Here is a 19,182-nt window from a genome sequence, read left to right as displayed (position 1 = left end):
TCATTCCATGTTAAAGTTCACCTGTCATAAAGGAAGCAGTGCAACGTAATCAGCAAAGAAAAGCTATCTTTCTGGCTTCCCATGACCCTGAACCGCAACTTTACTGGTAGTATGGGTGTTAAGTCGCCTTCTGCGAGTAGAATAAAGTCGTATTTGGTCAACACGTGCCTAGCTTTTTTTTTTTTTTTTTTAAAAAAAGAGCATCTGCAATATAACAATTCTGGCGCTGTTTACAAATATGCTTAACGAGGTTATAAACAGTTGTCATGTTTGAAACTGTTGTTTTATCACTCACAGTTTTTGGGTCCTATAATATTTCCATGCGCTCTTTTCCACTGTTCTTCTGTATAAACATTCTCGATTTTTAACACAGTGCACTGCACTGACATGAAATGTTTTCTCGTTCGCATGTTTTTATCCACCCATATTTTTGTGACTCTGATACCGCCCGTCAGTTTCCCTCTGTTCTTTTTTCTTTATTTGTGTCGTGTATGTTTGTACGTGTCAGCTGAAGTTTCAGCAGATTCATTTCGCAAGAAGGGTGATATATAACCTCCCCTTGCATTAAAACGGTAAAATAACAGAGACAATTAGGGAAGTGACTGAAACCTGTAGGTTAATGGCATATTTACCCCGCTCCTTTGTTGCTGTTGATATTAAGAGTAGTTGTAGCACGCTGCTAGCAACTTTCATAACTCCGCCGATTTAAAGAGGACGTGACCTCGATATCTTCAACACTATGAATCGACTGGGAGATCGCTGGAAAGATAAGGGTCTTTAGTTCAGGCGTAGAAGTTGGCGTGGGGTGACATGTTTTGAAGTGACAGTTGGGTTTAGTTGGGATGTCCATGTGGAACATTCAGGCTGCTCAAGAAGAAACGGACCCCTACCTTCTTGGGGCCGTTCTGAGGGAAACCGCCGGTGTAAGTTTTTGCTGTAACGCTGTGAGTGACCATTGTGGTTCAGAGCTCTTAGAATTTTGAGGTCTTTTAGCTGTAATTGATGAGTTTCCAGTATCTTCCGAAATTAATTTTTTAAATAGCGCTTTTCGGGATTACCTACGTTTTCGTGATGTATAATACCTTAAATTAGCAGTTACCTGTTTGTAATTCCGGCTACGGGTGGCCAGGTGGGCCTTTTTTTTATGTCCGCTGGTTTTGAGCAGGTTCTTACAGTGCTTCTTCTTTGATTTATCTGCTTAAATTATGTCTCTCCAATATCTCCGGCAGTTTCCACACGTAATTTCGTATTTAAGGCAAACTTTATTTGATACTGATTGCGCGCTGTGGTGTTAAATTTTCGTCTGAACTTAAATTCATAAAGTCATGTCTAATGTTGGTTCTGTCAATATGAATGTATAATTCTTCCGTTTTTGTCGAGGTTCCTTTATGGATCAACGCAACTAGAACTAGGTACACTCTTGAATGTCATGTAGCTTTTGGGTAGAGCCGTACTGTGCTCCTCTTGTTTCTCAGTTTTGTTCCATTAGTAGTTTAATGTCACAACCAACCGATCGCGAGCGAAATTGTCAAGAATTAACTGGCGTTTCTTTGAGAGTCTACACACGTGGGGTTTGCATTCAGTTTGCTAGACAAACTGATCATTGTAGGCTACTATTGTTTCTCTTGCACATATTCACTATCCACGTAGTACCATCAGAATTAATTTTTTCTCTGCAAATACAGTATGGGTGTGTATGTGTTTTCCAATTATTATTTTGTTAAGTATGTTTATTATGATACTGGCGTGAAGGTTCGTGACTCGATATATTACCTAGACTGTATTATTTTGTTAAATCTGTTTATTATGATACTAGCGTGGTGGTTCGTGACTGGGTATGTTACCTACACTGTGTTATAAAAGAATGAAGTAGACGTCGGCCGAAGTGGCCGTGCGGTTCTAGGCGCTGCAGTCTGGAACCACATGACCGCTACGGTCGCAGGTTCGAATCCTGCCTCGGGCATGGATGTGTGTGATGTCCTTAGGTTAGTGAGGTTTAACTAGTTCTAAGTTCTAGGGGACTAATGACCTCAGAAGTTGAGTCCCTTAGTGCTCAGAGCCATTTGAATTTTGAATGAAGTAGACGACTTGACGTGGAAATATAGAACATAAAAACGAGAAAATATCGTCCTTGCATTGCAGTCAATCAGGATCTGACGCCTGTGTAGAGAAGAACACATAGAAATAATGTAGGAGCCAAAACAGGGAGCAATGAAAACCCAATTTTCAACGTGAGATCAGTTTATGCTCTCGTTAAACCGATTTTTATACTAAATCGCAATTGCTACAGTTACCTCTGAGGTGCTTTACGTAAGACGATACGTGTTTGGTCTATATAAACTTCATTACAGTCGCAGAAGATGGTGTACCCTTATATTACTTGAAAGAAGATGCTATTTCAGGTAGATTCATTTGACACGTACACATTCCTCGTTTTCGCAATTTGAGGATCTTTATTTCCTCTAGGGCCACTGAGAATATTTTTGGTTGAATGTCATCACCTTGACTGATTTCTCTACACTGATGAACTTCTCACTGTGTTAATGTAGTATTAGCTGCTCCATTGTTGACGTAGGAATTTATCCGTTTAGTAACTTCGAATAAATCAATTTGTTTCTCAAGGTCTGTTATCGGAGATTTTACTGAAACAAAAATTAAAAGTATTCTCAGAATATAATAACCATGCACTTACTATCAACGTCGCCATTCGTAAGTAGTCAATAGAGCTCAATTAACTTGTATATTGGTTAATGTTCTTCTTTTAAAAATTTCACTGGAGTTATCTACAATTCTGTGTTTTGTGTGCCTGATTTTTTCTGACATTGAGGAGACACTCGATTTTCCGATCTGGGAAACTGTCTTCACCAAAAGACATTCTGAAAATAGTTTTGTACGTTACTTTATACTACAATACTTGCAATTTGCAATTTGTTTACCTCGCACTGTTATTATTTTTTATTACTGTCGTCACAAATAATCTGTTTTAAATCTTCAGTTCTCTGTTAACCTTTACAACTCCTGATCTCTACAGAGGTATAAGAAGCTATAAGCAACACCATGTGCAAATCTTATTTCCAAACCCTTTTTGCAGACCTTTTGGTCATATTTGTTACTGTCAGAAGTCTGATACTATGTTAGGAAACTAACACATTTCTCCATTACTTCTTTATGATACAAAACCTGAGTTAGTAATAGAACACGTACTTTTATCTCACAATTCCGGCCAAACAAACAATGGAAAAGAAAAGTAAACGTCTACTGAAGGAGTGCTAACGTAAATATTTCGTCCGCGTAATTTTTTTGCTTGAAAATACACGAAGATGCTCACCTAAAAAAATATTTTCTTTCCAAGTGAGATCTTCAGTGTATATTCACTCTACTCGTAATGTCACGAGTTACTTTTTCCATAAAACGAAAACAATCCAACTCTTACGGAGGTTGGAAGAACAAACTTACCATTGAACACGTCACATTTTGCATTGCCCTGTCCTGCGAAAACTAGAAGTTAGTGACTAGTGATTAATGAATCTTAATTTTAATTTCAAGGACAGGTGCGAAAAGATTTCAATTACTTTCATAATACTGAATGTCCCATAATATGAAATTCTGATGATGAAGAAGCAAAAGTCAGCTGTTAATTTTCTCCCCGTTGTTGTTGTACCAATCTTGGAAGATTGCAGCTGTGTGAATATGCAGTTCTCTTCAGAGAGTAATATCTGTCTCTTTCAATATTTGTGGTCACATAAATTTGTTTCAAGCCCTTTGTCTGTTCTCATTAGGTTCACTGCCTCCATAAATAATACTTAAAGGGCTTCCACCACATCAACGTTTGGATGACGTCTGGATTATGTTCCTCACGTGGTTTCTTCTAGAAGCAAATCCTTCTGTATGCGTCTGTATGAGAGAAACCTCCTCATTGTGCAGTACAATTCTCCATTGGTGATTCAGACACTGAACTGCTTGTACCTTTATTTGCACCCATCTCATTTATAAAAAATTAATTTCCGGTCCCCTCTGTTTTCTGCCACAGCTGCAGATGAACTGTATGATCAAAAGTGACCGAACGACTCTATGTAATGCGTAAGTGACAGCTAGATAGGTAGATGTCACGAGAGTGGTGTCTGCTCCCCCCCCCCCCCCCCCATACCCCTCGCCGGAACAAAAGGAGGCAGTAGACAAGCGGTAATAGTAGAATAGGTCGGTGAAGAGAGCTCACTCAGTTTGAAAGTCATTGGGTTTCACCAGAGTGACAGATTCATCAGTGAGAGATCAGTCCTTCTAAAGGTGCGCAAGTCGACTACTGGTGATGTGTCTGTGAGGTGAAAACACAAAGGAACAACCACAGCTAGGTTATGGCCCGGTAGACGTGATGTACTTAAAGTCAGAGGCAGTTGTGCACTTCAGAGGGTCGTTGTACATGAAATGTCGCGTGAAATTAGCGGAGGAGATCCCTTGTGAGTTCCAAAGTGCTACCATATTGTAAACAAGATAGACAGGAAGCCCACACTCACCACAGTAGTACAAAAAATGGTTCAAATGGCTCTGAGCACTATGGGACTTAACATCTATGGTCATCAGACCCCTAGAACTTAGAACTACTTAAACCTAACTAACCTAAGGACATCACACAACACCCAGACATCACGAGGCAGAGAAAATCCCTGACCCCGCCGGGAAACGAACCCGGGACCCCGGGCGCGGGAAGCGAGGACGCTACCGTACGACCACGAGCTGCGGACGCAGTAGTTCAAGATTATATGCCAACTAGCTCCTCAGATGAGGAGGAGATCGAGAAAATGTATGATGACATAAAAGAAATTATTCATATAGTTGTTGTTGTTGTGGTCTTCAGTCCTGAGACTGGTTTGATGCAGCTCTACATGCTAATCTATCCTGTGCAAGCTCCTTCATCTCCCCGTACCTACTGCAACCTACACCCTTCTGAATCTGCTTAGTGTATTCATCTCTTGGTCTCCCTCTACGATTTTTACCCTCCACGCTGCCCTCCAATACTAAATTTCTGATTCCTTGATGCCTCAGAACATGTCCTACCAACCGATCCCTTCTTCTAGTCAAGTTGTGCCACAAACTCCTCTTCTACCCAATCCTATTCAATACCTCCTCATTAGTTACGTGATCTACCCACCTAATCTTCAACATTTTTCTGTACCACCACATTTCGAAAGCTTCTATTCTCTTCTTGTCCAAACTATTTATTGTCCATGTTTCACTTCCATACATGGCTACACTCCATACAAATACTTTCAGAAACGACTTTCTGACACTTAAATCTATACTCGATGTTAACAAATTTCTCGTCTTCAGAAACGTCATTGCCAGTCTACATTTTATATCCTCTCTACTTCGACCATCACCAGTTATTTTGCTCCCCAAATAGCAAAACTCCTTTACTACATTAAGTGTCTCATTTCCTAATCTAATTCCCTCATCATCACCCGATTTAATTCGACTACATTCCATTATCCTCGTTTTACTTTTGTTGATGTTCATCGTATATCCTCCTTTCAAGACACTGTCCATTCCGTTCAACTGCTGTTCCAAGTCCTTTGCTGTCTCTGACCGAATTACAATGTCATCGGTGAACCTCAACATTTTTATTTCTTATCCTTGGATTTTAATACCTACTACAAATTTTTCTTTTGTTTCCTTTACTGCTTGCTCAATATAAAGATTGAATAACATCGGGAGGAGGCTACAACCCTGGCACACTCCCTTCCCAACCACTGCTTCCCTTTCATGCCCCTCGACTCTTATAACTGCCATCTGGTTTCTGTACAAATTGTAAATAGCCTTTTGCTCCCTGTATTTTACCCCGGCCACCTTTAGAATTTGAAAGAGAGTATTCCAATCAACAGTGTCAAAAGCTCTCTCTAAGTCTACAAATGCTAGAAACGTAGGTTTGCCTTTCCTTAATCTTTCTTCTAAGTCGTAAGGTCAGTATTGCCTCACGTGTTCCAACATTTCTACGGAATTCAAACTGATCTTCCCCGAGATGTCGTTATCTTGAAGGACGTCATTCACAAGATGTGCACGTGGGGGCGCAAACTGTCGTTCATGATGGCGAATGCCTCGCCAATATGCTGTCGATATTTCATATTTAATATTCATTGGGGACTGGAATTAAGCTGTGGGATATTGAAAAGTAGTACGTGAATATGGACTGGGGGAAAGGCATGAGAGAGGAAGCTGCAAAGTAGAATTTTTCACAGCGCATAATTCAATCATAGCCAACACTTGGTTTAAGAATCGTGAAAGAAGGTTAAACATGTGGAAGAGAAATGGAGACACCGGAAGGTTTCAAATTGATAATACACACATCAAAAAAAGTTTTGCATCACCCCGGTTCCCAGAACTCAAAAAGATAGACGTTGACTGTGGATACTGTATCACAGACACAGTCCCTTTGACTGTTCAGAGATGTTATTAAACCCGCCTCACCCAAAGATGTAAACAACCATGCATGAGCAGCATCTATTAGACGGAGGGGGTCCGACAGCCGATCAGTTCCAGTCATTCCACCGGGAAGGAGGAACACGGCTCGTGTTGTCTGTAGTGCATCCATGCCTAGACGGTCAATACCGCTGTTCGATCGCGTCCGCATCGTTACTTTGTTCCAGGAAGGGCTTTCAACAAGGGAAGTGTCCAGGCTTCTCGGAGTGAACCAAAACGATGTTGTTCCGACATGGAGGAAAAGCCGAGAGACAGTAACTGTCGATGACATGCCTCGCTCAAGCCGCCCAAGGGCTACTACTGCAGTGGATGACCGCTACCTACTGATTAGGGCTCGGAGGAATCCTTACAGCAACGCCACCGTGTTGAATAATGTTTTTCGTGCAGCTACAGGACGTCGTGTGCGCAAAAGGCTGCAAGATGCACAACTCCAGCCCCGACGTCCATGGCGAGGTCCATCTGTGCAACCACGACACCATGCAGCGCGGTACAGATGGGCCCAAAAACATGCCGAATTGACCGCTCAGGATGAGTGTCGCACATGCCTTCAACCAGACAATCGTCGGAGACGTGTTTGGAAGCAACCCTGTCACGCTGATCGTCTTTGACTCACTGTACATCGATTGCAGCGACGTGGAGTTTCCCTGTTGTTTATGGGTGGCATTATGTGGGACCGATGTACGCCGCTGGTGGTCATAGAAGCCACCGTAACGACTGTACGATACGTGAATGCCATCCTCCGACCGACAGTGCAGCCATATCGGCAGCATATTGGCCAGGCATTCGTCATCATGAACGACAGTTCGCGGCCCCACGTGCACATCTTACGAATGACGTCATTCAAGATAACGACATCGCTCGAGTAGAGTGACCAGCATGTTCTCCAGACATGAACCCTGTCGAACCTGCCTGGGATGGACTGAAAAGGGCTGTTCATGGACAACGTGACCCACCAACCACACTGAGACATCCTCACCGCTTAGGAGTGGGACAATCTGGAGCAACAGTGCCTTGATGAACTTGTAGATAGTGTACCACGTCGAATACAGGCATGCCTCAATGCCATAAGGACTTGCTACTGGGCATTAGAGGTACCGACATGTACAACAATGTGGACCACCACCTCTGAAGGTCTCGCTGTATGGTGGTACAAAACGCTACTTGTGGTTTTCATGAGCAATAAAAAGGGCTTAAATTTTGCTTATGTTGATCTCTGTTCCAGTTTTCTGTGCATGTTCCGGAACTCTCGGAACAGCGGTGATGGAAAACTTTTTTGATGCATGTATAATGGTAAGACAGAGATTTCGGTACCAGGTTTTAAACTGTAAGACATTTCCAGGGGCAGATGTGGACTCTGACCAAAATTTATTGGTTATGAACTGCAGATTAAAACTGAGGAAACTGCAAAAATGCAGGATTTTGAGAGACGGGACCTGAATGAACTGAAAGATCCAAAGGATGTAGAGAGTTTGGTTGAAATGGCTCCGAGCACTATGGGACTTAACTTCTGAGGTCATTAGTCCCCTAGAACTTAGAACTACTTAAAACTAACTAACCTAAGGACATCACACACATCCATGCCCGAGGCAGGATTCGAACCTGCGACCATAGTGATCGTGCGGTTCCAGACTGTAGCGCCTAGAACCGCTCGGCCACCCCGGCCAGCTGTAGAGAGTTTCAGAGAGAGCATAAGTGAACAGTTCGCAAGAACAGGTGAAAGGAATTCAGTAGGAGAAGGATGCGTAGCTTTGAGAGATGAAATAGTGAAGGCGGCAGAGGATCAAGTAAGTAAAATGACGTCTGCTAGTGTAAATCCTTCGGTAACACAGGACGTACTGATTTTAATTGATGAAAAAAGAAAATATAAAAATGCCGTAAATGAATAAGACGAAAGGGAATACAAACGTCTGAAAATGAGATCGACAGGAAGTGCTAAATGGCTAAGCAGGAATGGCTAGAGGAGAAATGTAAGGACGTAGAAGCACATTTCACTAGTGGGTAAGATAAATGCTGCCTACAAGAAAATTAAAGAAAGCTTTGGAGAAAAGAGAAGCACCTGTATGAATATCAAGAGCTGAGATGGAAAACCAGTTCTAAGAAAAGAACGGAAAGCAGAATTGTGGAAGGAGTATGTAGAGGGCCTATACAAGAGCGATGTGCTTGAAGGAAACATTAGGAAAATGGAAGACGACGTACGTGAAGATCAGAAAGGAGATAGGATTCTGAAGAATTTGACAAAGCACTGAAAGACTTAAGTCGAATCAAGGCCCTTGGAGTAGGCAACATTCCGTTAGAGCTACTGATAGCCTTGGGAGAGCCAGGCATGACAAAACTTTTCAAACTGCTGAGCAAGATGTATGAGACAGGCGAAATACCCTCAGACTTCCTATTCCAAAGAAAACAGGATCTGACTGGTGTGAAAATTACCGAACTATCAGTTTAATAAGTCACGGTTGCAAAATACAAACACAAGTTCTTTACAGACGAATGGAAAAAATTGTAGAAGCTGACCGCGGGGAAATGGTTCAAATGACTCTGAGCACTATGGGACCTAACTTCTAAGGTCATCAGTCCCATATAGCTTAGAACTACTTAAACCTAACTAACCTAAGGACATCACACACATCCATGCCCGAGGCAGGATTCGAACCTGCGACCGTAGTGGTCACACGGTTCCAGACTGTAGCGCCTAGAACCGCATGGCCATCCGGCTGGCTGCCACGTGGAAGATCAGTTTGAGTTCAGGAGAAACGTACGAACACGCGAGGCAACACTGACCCTACGACTTCTCATAGAAGACAGATTGAGGAAGGAGAAACCTATGTTTATAGCATTTGTAGACTTTGAAGAAGCTTTTAACACTTTTGACTGGAATACACTCTTTAAAATTCTGAATGTGGCAGATGTAAATACAGGGGGCGAAAAGCGAAATGTACTGAAAATTAGATGGGTATATCCCGTAAATAATGAGGAGGTATTGATTAGAGCTGGGAAAAAGAGAACTTTGGTACAACCCGACTACAAGAAGGAATCGGTTAGGAGGACTCATTCTCAGCATCGAGGGATCACCAAGTTAGGGTAGCGTGAAGGGTAAAAATCTTAGAGGCAGACCAATAGAGGATACATTAAAGCAGATTCAGAAGGATGTAGATTGCAGTAGGCACTCGGAAATGAAGAGGCTCGCACAGGACAGAGTAGCATTGATAGTTGCATGAAACCAGTCTTTGGACTGAAGTCCACAACAACTACAACCAGTAGTCCAGCTAGCGCAATGGCTGTGTGTAGGGATTCAACAAGAATAGACACAATAGTCTAGCGATTCCCCTTAAGCCTCACATTTCTACAGTCAGTTCTACGCGATCTCTGGTGTGATATAGGGAGCGATGCAACTGACAGTGCATGACTGAAAACGAGTGACTTGGAGTGATTAATTACTCTATACCCGATGGCAGTGCGATGGTGGGCTTAGGTGTGGCGAATACCTGAAGAACTTTGAAATGCAGGACACAATGTTGGTACCTAGAAGTTGGTAGCTTATTACGTGCAGGGTGGTTATTCAGGTTCACTGTTGTCCCTTATTGCTTTTAAGAAGACGATAATGTTCAAGGATATGAACACATTTTACAACATTGTGTTCTCCATACAGTAGAGAAACAGATCTGAAAAGACGGTTATTGTTTTCAGCAAGACAGTACACCCTATCCAAAAGCAGCATCTGTGAGATAATAGTTGTATTATTGCTGAAATGGATTAGCCTGGCCTATGTTCCGACCTGAACCCAACAGAACGTGTCTGGGACGAGTTAGAGTGCCAAATTCTCTCCAGATCGTACCATCCAACATTCGTACCTTCTCTTGCCATTGTGGTGGAACTCGTAAAAGGACTTCCGGTAACACGTCCTTGCTTCGCTGCCAAGACACTTGCAGCGCTCTAAGTTTATCAACCCATTATCAAGGTTTCATATTGAGTGGTAAAAAACTTCTGTACTTATTTTGGTTTCGTTCGAAACAGAACTAGTCCTAGAGCAGTGTGTTCCTGATAACTACTTCATCTGTCATAGGCCCCATCGGATTAGGGGAAGGAAGTCAGCCGAGCCCTTTTAAAGTTACCATCCAGGTATTTGTCTGAACCGACTTACGAAAATCACGGAAAATCTAAATCAGGATGGCTGGACGCGGGTTTGAAGCGTCGTCCTCCCGAGTGCAAGTCCATTGTGTCGTGTAAAACAGAAGCTAGTTTCCTTACTTTTCTTACATAGTGTTCTGTGGCCACTTGTTCCTGTCTTCCAATACGTGTGTGAATTGCTGTTGTAAATGCGCTGTACGTTGTTCGTGTTCTACTTAGCTTTTGTTCGTATCCACTTTTCGCACTTTCACGTACCTAATGAAGAATGCTCTGTTATCAGTTTTTGACAGACTAATATTCAGCTTTATTACATCTTCTCATGGAATGAGTATGTAATTCTTCTCTGAATAGTGTTACGTCTCGCCAGAATCTCCTTTGTGGTTTTAGAGATACAGTACAGAATTATTGTGGCAGATGTAATTACGCCGCAAAAATATTCTACATCGATGTGCGTAATTGTACATGTGATTGTGTGGTACAGTGTGAATTCACTTCCACAATTCTGAATGTTACAGCATTTATTAAGGTCTAGCTTACAGAATACACAAGTACATTCGAGATCTAGACTATGAGAGTGTGTTTTTTTGCTTTTAAATTCGCATTGAGGTGGGAGAACGATTTTAGTACGCTTACATTGATTTCTGCTATAATATATCGTTTGTAGCACCGGGTGTTATCACTTCCGCGTAACTGTTATTGCGTTTCTGGAATTTGCAGAGAAGTGTACCTTAGTCACTATGACATAATCAGTGGCGAGAAGGAAGTAATTCTACTCAAAGCTAAATACTTTCTCATTCCGTGTTACGACAATCAAAGTAGCAATACGTAATCATTCTGCGACAAGATGTAATAAAGTTGAATACCAGTTCTGTTAAAAGCTGGTAACATGGAGTTTTCCATTAAATGCGAGAAAGTACGAAAAACTAATGCGAACTAAAATAAAGTAGAATACGAACAACACATTTAAATCGCGCAATCCACACACGGTTTCATAAGCAGGAACAAATGTAAATGCGTATACGGAACACAATAGATGAATCCAGCTTCTGTTTTATGTGAAACAAAAACAAATGTGGAATGATTTACTCCTCACAATATTATGTGCGCATGCGGAAACAAATCTGCGTACCAGCGTTATACCTACAATGTGATTCAAAGAGAACACTTTTTAAAAGAAGTCGTAATCAGGAATACAACGCGATGAAACCTGCTTCTGTATCATGCCATGTCAGATGATTTTAAAATTTTGACATGTGCCATGGTGCGGTTATTTCCACTGGGTAGTGGACACACATTAGAAATTCCAACATTTTGATTTACAAATATATAATTTCACAGTAAAAAGGTGACAATACGTCATTTACAAAATTTTACATGACTCTGAACCCCTGCCACGAAAATTTAATCTTAGCATTCGACTGAGACTTCCTTAATATATTATTTTGCAAGGTCACAAAAAGCTCTTGGATTCCAGAGAAGCGATTTGTTACTAGATTACGAGGCCCACCATGAAGTAAAAATGAAAAAAATATATTTTGAATGAAAAATATCGACGTTCTCCTCATATTTTCTGTATTGAAAGCTAACTGCCAGGCATCTTGGAGAGCTGTTGTTCTGTTTCCGTATCGTAACACATGCCTTGCCTTTCTTTTATGTTTGTGTTTTGTGGCCGTTATTGTCTATGGTGTACAAATATAAATATTTTTTGATCTGCGGTTATCATATGAAGCACGACTGTACTTAATATTTTTTTACTGAATTACCGTTTAAAATGACAAGATACAGTGATTGGGTGAAGACCTTATTTACGTTTAAGTATCCAGTTAACATAATTCAGCGGAAGATAACTGTAAACCTAAGAGGGGGAGCAATGCACTGAAAAAGCTTGCGAGTTGTGTAGACTTTTATGGTATTAAAAACGAACTAAATAATGGTTTCAGCAACAATGATTTAGAAATTGTGTGTTACGTTACCAAAAATTCATGTACGTATCCCACCTCTGTCAAAAAATTTTAAGATTCTATGACAACATAGACAGGTATAGCAGTGTCTGTAACATGTACCAATTTGTGACAACTGTCGAAGTGCGATACGTTTGAAAACATCAGCAGCTGAAAACTGGGTGAATGAAGGCAACAGTAGATTCTTCAATGAAATGAAATGTGTTGGTCTTGGAAAGGAAGGCAGCAATTTAGTTTTGTGCAATAACGAATATGCCACCTGCATCGATATGATGCACAGCGCTAGACAGTCATCTTGTGCAATCCATGGAGACCGAATGTAATGGCAGTTTGTCAGCTACAACCTAAAAGACAGTTTTATCCAACAGAGACTTTCAGAGACAAGTAAACGACGCTTTGCCATCTACTGATCTATGTCTTTATTGTCAGAGTACATGGATGAATAGGGACACATCCCTCGACGTGCTGTTTCACCAGACGTAAGTGTTGATGATGGAGATGTTTCGGAATTCCGGGTGATTCTTTTCCTTGTTTATTACTTCTAACAATTGCTCACCAGTTTTTCCAATCGCACCTTGGAATACTGCCACTTTCTATATTTTCCCCTAAACACTTCTATGACAAATGTTTATTCAGCTTTTGTATGTTAGATTTCTAAATACTTTTTTTACTTCGTGAATACACCTTATTCTTGACTGATTATCGCACAAGTAATTGAAATTCGTTGGTTAATCTACTGCCTAGCGTTCAATATAAATATCAAATACCAGTCGTTTTAGGATTCCGTATCCCAATCAGTAAAAACGGAACGCTTATTGGATCCGTTTGTTGTCTGTCTGTCTGTTGTCTGTTCATTTATTAAGGCTCCTTATTCTCAGGAATGAGTAGGGGTATCAAGTTGAAATCGATGTAAAATACTAAGATCTTCGGTCCCTAGTTGGTGTCAAAATTTAAGATTCTAAATCAACACAGTCAAAAGAAAGGTCCATTTATTTCACATACGTTGATACTTGCAAACTCACTCATCTAAAGGTACAGATGAACCATGATCTAGAGTGTGAGTCTTAGTCCCATTTGTCTGGGATTTTTCTCTTTACTTCTGACGTGTTTTCTGGGCTTCCATAAATTCCATCGTTACTTCTTAATTTTGAACCATTCATAATTTCTCGTGGTAAATTTTTCTCGTGATTCAACTTACTATTATTCCTGATTTATCTAAATTATAGTTCAATTCTAGACAGTCGCTTGAATATAGACATTCTGGCTTCACGACTGTACCTAATGGCTTATTTTTGCATTTTTAGAGAGGCCTTTTTTATTGTGAACATCACGTATAATAGATACTGATTGTTGACTGTTTGCTAATGTGAAGCTTGTTTCTTGTCCTTCTGAGGAAGACGGGTTTAAATTCGATGCAACAATGATAAAGGTTAATCGAAAACCACTATTTATGGCAATTGTTTGGCTGTCTATTACACTTGCTGTTCTGTAACCGTTGCTGTAGTGCGGCGATGTTCAAAATGAATTATATATATATATATATATATATATATATATATATATATATATATATATAATTACTTGATATGGTTTTCCCATTTATGATTTTGAAGGCCGGCCGCGGTGGTCTCGCGGTTCTAGGCGCGCAGTCCGGAACCGCGCGACTGCTACGCTCGCAGGTTCGAATCCTGCCTCGGGCATGGATGTGTGTGATGTCCTTAGGTTAGTTAGGTTTAAGCAGTTCTACGTTCTAGGGGACTGATGACCACAGCTGTTAAGTCCCATAGTGCTCAGAGCCATTTGAACCATTTGATTTTGAAGAATGTTTGCCTATCGAAGCCGCGGGCTCTAAACGATAGATATCGAACGTGAGATTCTAAATCGATCACACGACAGTGGTGTTGGGCGTTATGACCATGTTTATAGTGGTCACTACAGCAACGACAAAAGCAGAGCTTTACTAGAATACCTGTAATTACAAAGGAAACGACTTACCTCACTCGTCGACGTTGTCATGAGAAAGTCCATTTGATGTGTATGGTGCGGGAAGCATTCCCTTTTTGCCGTAACGTGGGTGGATTGTGCCAACGCCAGGCTAAAATGTGGGTAAAGTGTCACATGCGTCAACCTTTCCTTGCAACCGCAAGTTATGGAAATACAGATGCTGGAACAAGTAGAGTTGGTCTCTTTCTCCTGGACGTCCTTCCCTTGACATGGAAGATTTCACTGATTTTCTCAGCCGCTCGATGCTCCGCGTGTGCACATTAGGGTCATCGGAAGACACGAACGCTACAGACTGGTTGACAAACTGATGGTTAAATCGCTTTGCTTTCAGTGTCTTGAAGAACTGAAAGCCGTCTGTAATTACTTTGCTACCTGGCAGTGTAAAGTACTTTATCAAACCGAGTAAAGTTACCTCGTCTCTGGAGAACACTCTTACCACCAAGCAATTCCGAGACTCTCATTCTGTACCACAGTATACCCAACTATGTTTGATTTCATTCTTTAAAGATCGACCTCTCTGATTTTTCCTTCCTGCTATGTGCGATTCCTCCACTTCAACAACTTTATTTGTTCCAGTGATTGATACACTGTCCTTCGTCACTATTACATAACGCAGTTCTCTGCAAAACCCGAAATTTCCGCGCACGGTACTGGTAGATATGTCGGTTTCCAATGCTGTTGCTTGCACGGTGTAGTCGCTAATCTAGCAAAATACAAGATTATGCTGGTCTGAATCGATAATTTGTAATAGTCAAACCATGTATTCTTCCTGTTAGTCGTTCGTTTACCACAGTCTCCGCAATGAAATTGCAAAAATACACTACTGGCCATTAAAATTGCTACACCAAGAAGAAATGCAGATGATAAACGGGTATTCATTGGACAAATATATTATACTAGAACTGACATGTGATTACATTTTCGTTCAATTTCGGTGCATAGATCCTGAGAAATCAGTATCCAGAACAACCACCTATGGCCGTAATAACGGCCTTGATACGCCTGGACATTGAGTCAAACAGAGCTTGGATGGCCTGTACAGGTAGAACTGTCGATGCAGCTTCAACACGATACCACAGTTCATCAAGAGTAGTGACTGGCGTATTGTAACGAACCAGTTGCTCGGCCACCATTGACCAGACGTTTTCAATTGGTGAGAGATCTGGAGAATGTGCAGGCCTGGGCAGCAGTCGAACATTTTCTGTATCCAGAAAGGCCCGTACAGGACCTGCAATATGTGGTCGTGCATTATCCTGATGAAATGTTGTATTTGGCAGGGATCGAATGAAGGGTAGAGCCACGGGTCATAACACATTTGAAATGTAACGTCCACTGTTCAAAGTGCCGTCAATGCGAACAAGAGGTGACCGAGACGTGTAACCAATGGCACCCCATACCATGACGCAGGGTGATAAGCCAGTATGGCGATGACGAATACACGCTTCGAATGTGCGTTCATCGCGATATCGCCAAACACGGATGCGACCATCATGATGCTGTACACAGAACCTGGATTCATCCGAAAAAATGATGTTTTGCCATTGGTGCACCCAGGTCCATCGTTGAGTACACCATCGCGGGCGCTCCTGTCTGTGATGCAGCGTCAAGGGTAACCGCAGCCATGGTCTCTGAGCTAATCGTCCATGCTGTTGAAAACATCGTCAGACTGTTCGTGCAGATGGTTGTTATCTTGCAAACGTCCCCATCTGTTGAGCCAGGGATCGAGACGTGGCTGCACGATCCGTTACAGCCATGCTGATAAGATGCCTGTCATCTCGACTGCTAGTTATACGAGGGCGTTGGGATCCAGCACGGCGTTTCATATTACCCTCCTGAACCCACCGACACCATATTCTACTAACAGTCATTGGATTTCAACCAACGCGAGCAGACATGTCGCGTTACTATAAACCGCAATCGCGATAGGCTACAATCCGACCTTTATCAAAGTCGGAAACTTGATGGCACGCATTTCTGCTCCTTACACGAGGCATCACAACAACGTTTCACCAGGGAACGCCGGTCAACTGCTGTTTTTGTATGATAAATCGGTTGGAAACTGTCCTCATGTCAGCACGTTGTAGGTGTCGCCACTGGCGCCAACCTTGTGTGAATGCTCTGAAAAGCTAATCATTTGCATATCACAGCATCTTCTTCCTGCCGGTTAAATTTCTCGTCTGTAGCACGTCATCTTCGTGGTGTAGCAATTTTAATGGCCAGTAGCGTATTTCACTATCAAAACTCTTCTCACGAATTTTTGTAGACTCCGCCCCACCGCAGTCTACAATTTCCCTCCTTTCGTTATACGGTATTAGTTCGTATTTCCGACAAAAATTTAAACAATTTTCTACGTTGCATAAGCATGGAATTAGATTCTTCCACGTGAGGCAATCGGCAGCAGAAACGTTTACAATAGCAGACACCCTTTCACTACCGACATAAATCGTTTGGGTTTCCCTGGCAACTTACAAATAATTTATCATATTGCCCGCCACCACAGTCGCGTCATCGATTTAGAATCACACGTTTGATGTCTATCGTTTGGAGCCCTCGGCTTCGATAGGCAAACATTCTTGTAAATTATCCTTTCTTCTAAGCTGCTTTATCCGAAACATTTTACTGGGTTATCTTCCCAAGATATTTTCTAACCTCCAGTATTTGCGCAATACCCGTTTTGAGAAATTTTGGTGCATTGTTTTATGTTGTTAAAGATTTAGTTTTCTCTTCAGAAGTCTTTAAGTTAGTCCTACTGGCTGTTTCTTTTCAGGATTAATTTCATTCACAGCAGATGTCACATATTCAGAAACTGTAGCAAAGTTATCTGCAAATCCGAGTCATTTTGTTCCAATTTTTTTTTTCCTCTTCTGAACAGTGTTGATTAAATCTTATATTCAGTTTTTTAATTTGTTGCACATTGGCTCTACACGAAAAAACTGTGTGTCAGATTTAAAACGACTTACAAATCGCCGTGCGGTAATGTCTCTGTTGCAGTAACATCCGGATGCGGCGGAAGATACTCGGCTCAAGGCTTTTGTTTCCTCCGCGGTCGGGCGTCGACGTGCTGGTCTCTGGCGCTGGCGACGCTGCCGCTGCTGCTCGCCCCGGCGAGGTAGCCTTGGGGTTCAGTGTGTGTGTGGACCGCACGGCGCAACGTCTCGAAACTTCGCAACGTGGGAATGTGCCGAGACAGAGGGGGACTAGAAAACCGCCACCCTGCGTGATATCCCGATGAAAAACTCTACGCATCTGTTGATACACAATGAATAATTTCTGTACAAAAATAAGTGTGTTAACTGCTCCACCACAAATAATTAGAGCAAACGTGAAGGTCACAACTATGATATTCCGGTAGAATACGCAACTTATATATGTGACGCGTCGCTAATTCCTGTGTAGCTGACATCTGTGTGAAATGAAGGTATTAAATTGTATTCATGTTTTAATCGTGAGGCTATCCACGAACAAATCCGACGATAAATCAAGTTCACATGGATAAAATTTTGTTAATTGACTCATAACCTACGATTTTTGTTTGAATATTAGAAATTAAGTTAGTTTGCATTTGGTCAATCACTAGAAACGTCAGCCCCAATTCTGTGTTTTTTGTACAGAAAGAAAATTTAACTCTGAATAACGGAACGTGAGATTCTTTTTCCCATCCATCTCATGTAGCTACAGCTACGAGAGTAGCCTCTCATCCTCAAACGCTAGATCAAGTATAGTTTTCGGAAATTTACTTATACCATGAACGCTTTATCACGAGTCTGTGTGAATATCGTGAAGATGATCAACTCACTGTCACCACTTCGCTGCCGGGAAATACTTAGAGCTGTATTTACTGATCAGAACTGGTTTAGATTGTTAATGAGCATACATTTTTCAGAAAGAAAATTTAACTCTGAATAAAGGAACGTGAGATTCTTTTTCCCATCCATCTCATGTAGCTACAGCTACGAGAGTAGCCTCTCACCCTCAAACGCTAGAGCAAGTATAGTTTTCGGAAATTTGCTTATACCATGAACGCTTTATCACGAGTCTGTGTGAATATCGTGAAGAAGATCAACTCACTGTCACCACTTCGCTGCCGGGAAATACTTAGAGCTGTATTTACTGATCAGAACTGGTTTAGATTGTTAATGAGCATACATTTTTCAGAAAGAAAATTTAACTCTGAATAAAGGAACGTGAGATTCTTTTTCCCATCCATCTCATGTAGCTACAGCTACGAGAGTAGCCTCTCACCCTCAAACGCTAGAGCAAGTATTGTTTTCGGAAATTTGCTTATACCATGAACGCTTTATCACGAGTCTGTGTGAATATCGTGAAGAAGATCAACTCACTGTCACCACTTCGCTGCCGGGAAATACTTAGAGCTGTATTTACTGATCAGAACTGGTTTAGATTGTTAATGAGCATACATTTTTCAGATACAAGACACTGCCTACTAAGGTTTCGCTCCACGTTTACCTACTAGCGGAAATTGTGATTTATGCAGTAACTTTTCGTTGGCCCCACCACTCCTTGTGACGGTGTCAATAGCTTTGTATTAATGTCAGACGTGATAAAGTGAACAACAATTATGGACGTGAGTGACTATTTATGACGAGAATCTAATGAAGTA

General features: G+C 41.5%; 1 protein-coding gene across 1 annotated transcript in view; it reads left to right on the top strand.

Moving 5' to 3' along the window:
- LOC124802917 overlaps window positions 1-18,255 on the top strand; it is a 369,091-nt gene extending 350,836 nt beyond the window's left edge. Inside the window, exon 6 of the mRNA XM_047263988.1 lies at window positions 17,553-18,255. Within this exon, the coding sequence (XP_047119944.1) occupies window positions 17,553-17,674 (122 nt within the window). The 3' untranslated portion in view covers window positions 17,675-18,255. The remainder of the gene's footprint in view (window positions 1-17,552) is intronic.
- Window positions 18,256-19,182: the final 927 nt, after the last annotated feature.

Source organism: Schistocerca piceifrons, chromosome 6 (genome assembly GCF_021461385.2).
Source record: "Schistocerca piceifrons isolate TAMUIC-IGC-003096 chromosome 6, iqSchPice1.1, whole genome shotgun sequence".
Classification (NCBI taxonomy): domain Eukaryota; kingdom Metazoa; phylum Arthropoda; class Insecta; order Orthoptera; family Acrididae; genus Schistocerca; species Schistocerca piceifrons.
The sequence above is the reverse complement of the archived record's forward strand: the minus strand, read 5'-3'. Positions and strand labels throughout refer to the sequence as shown.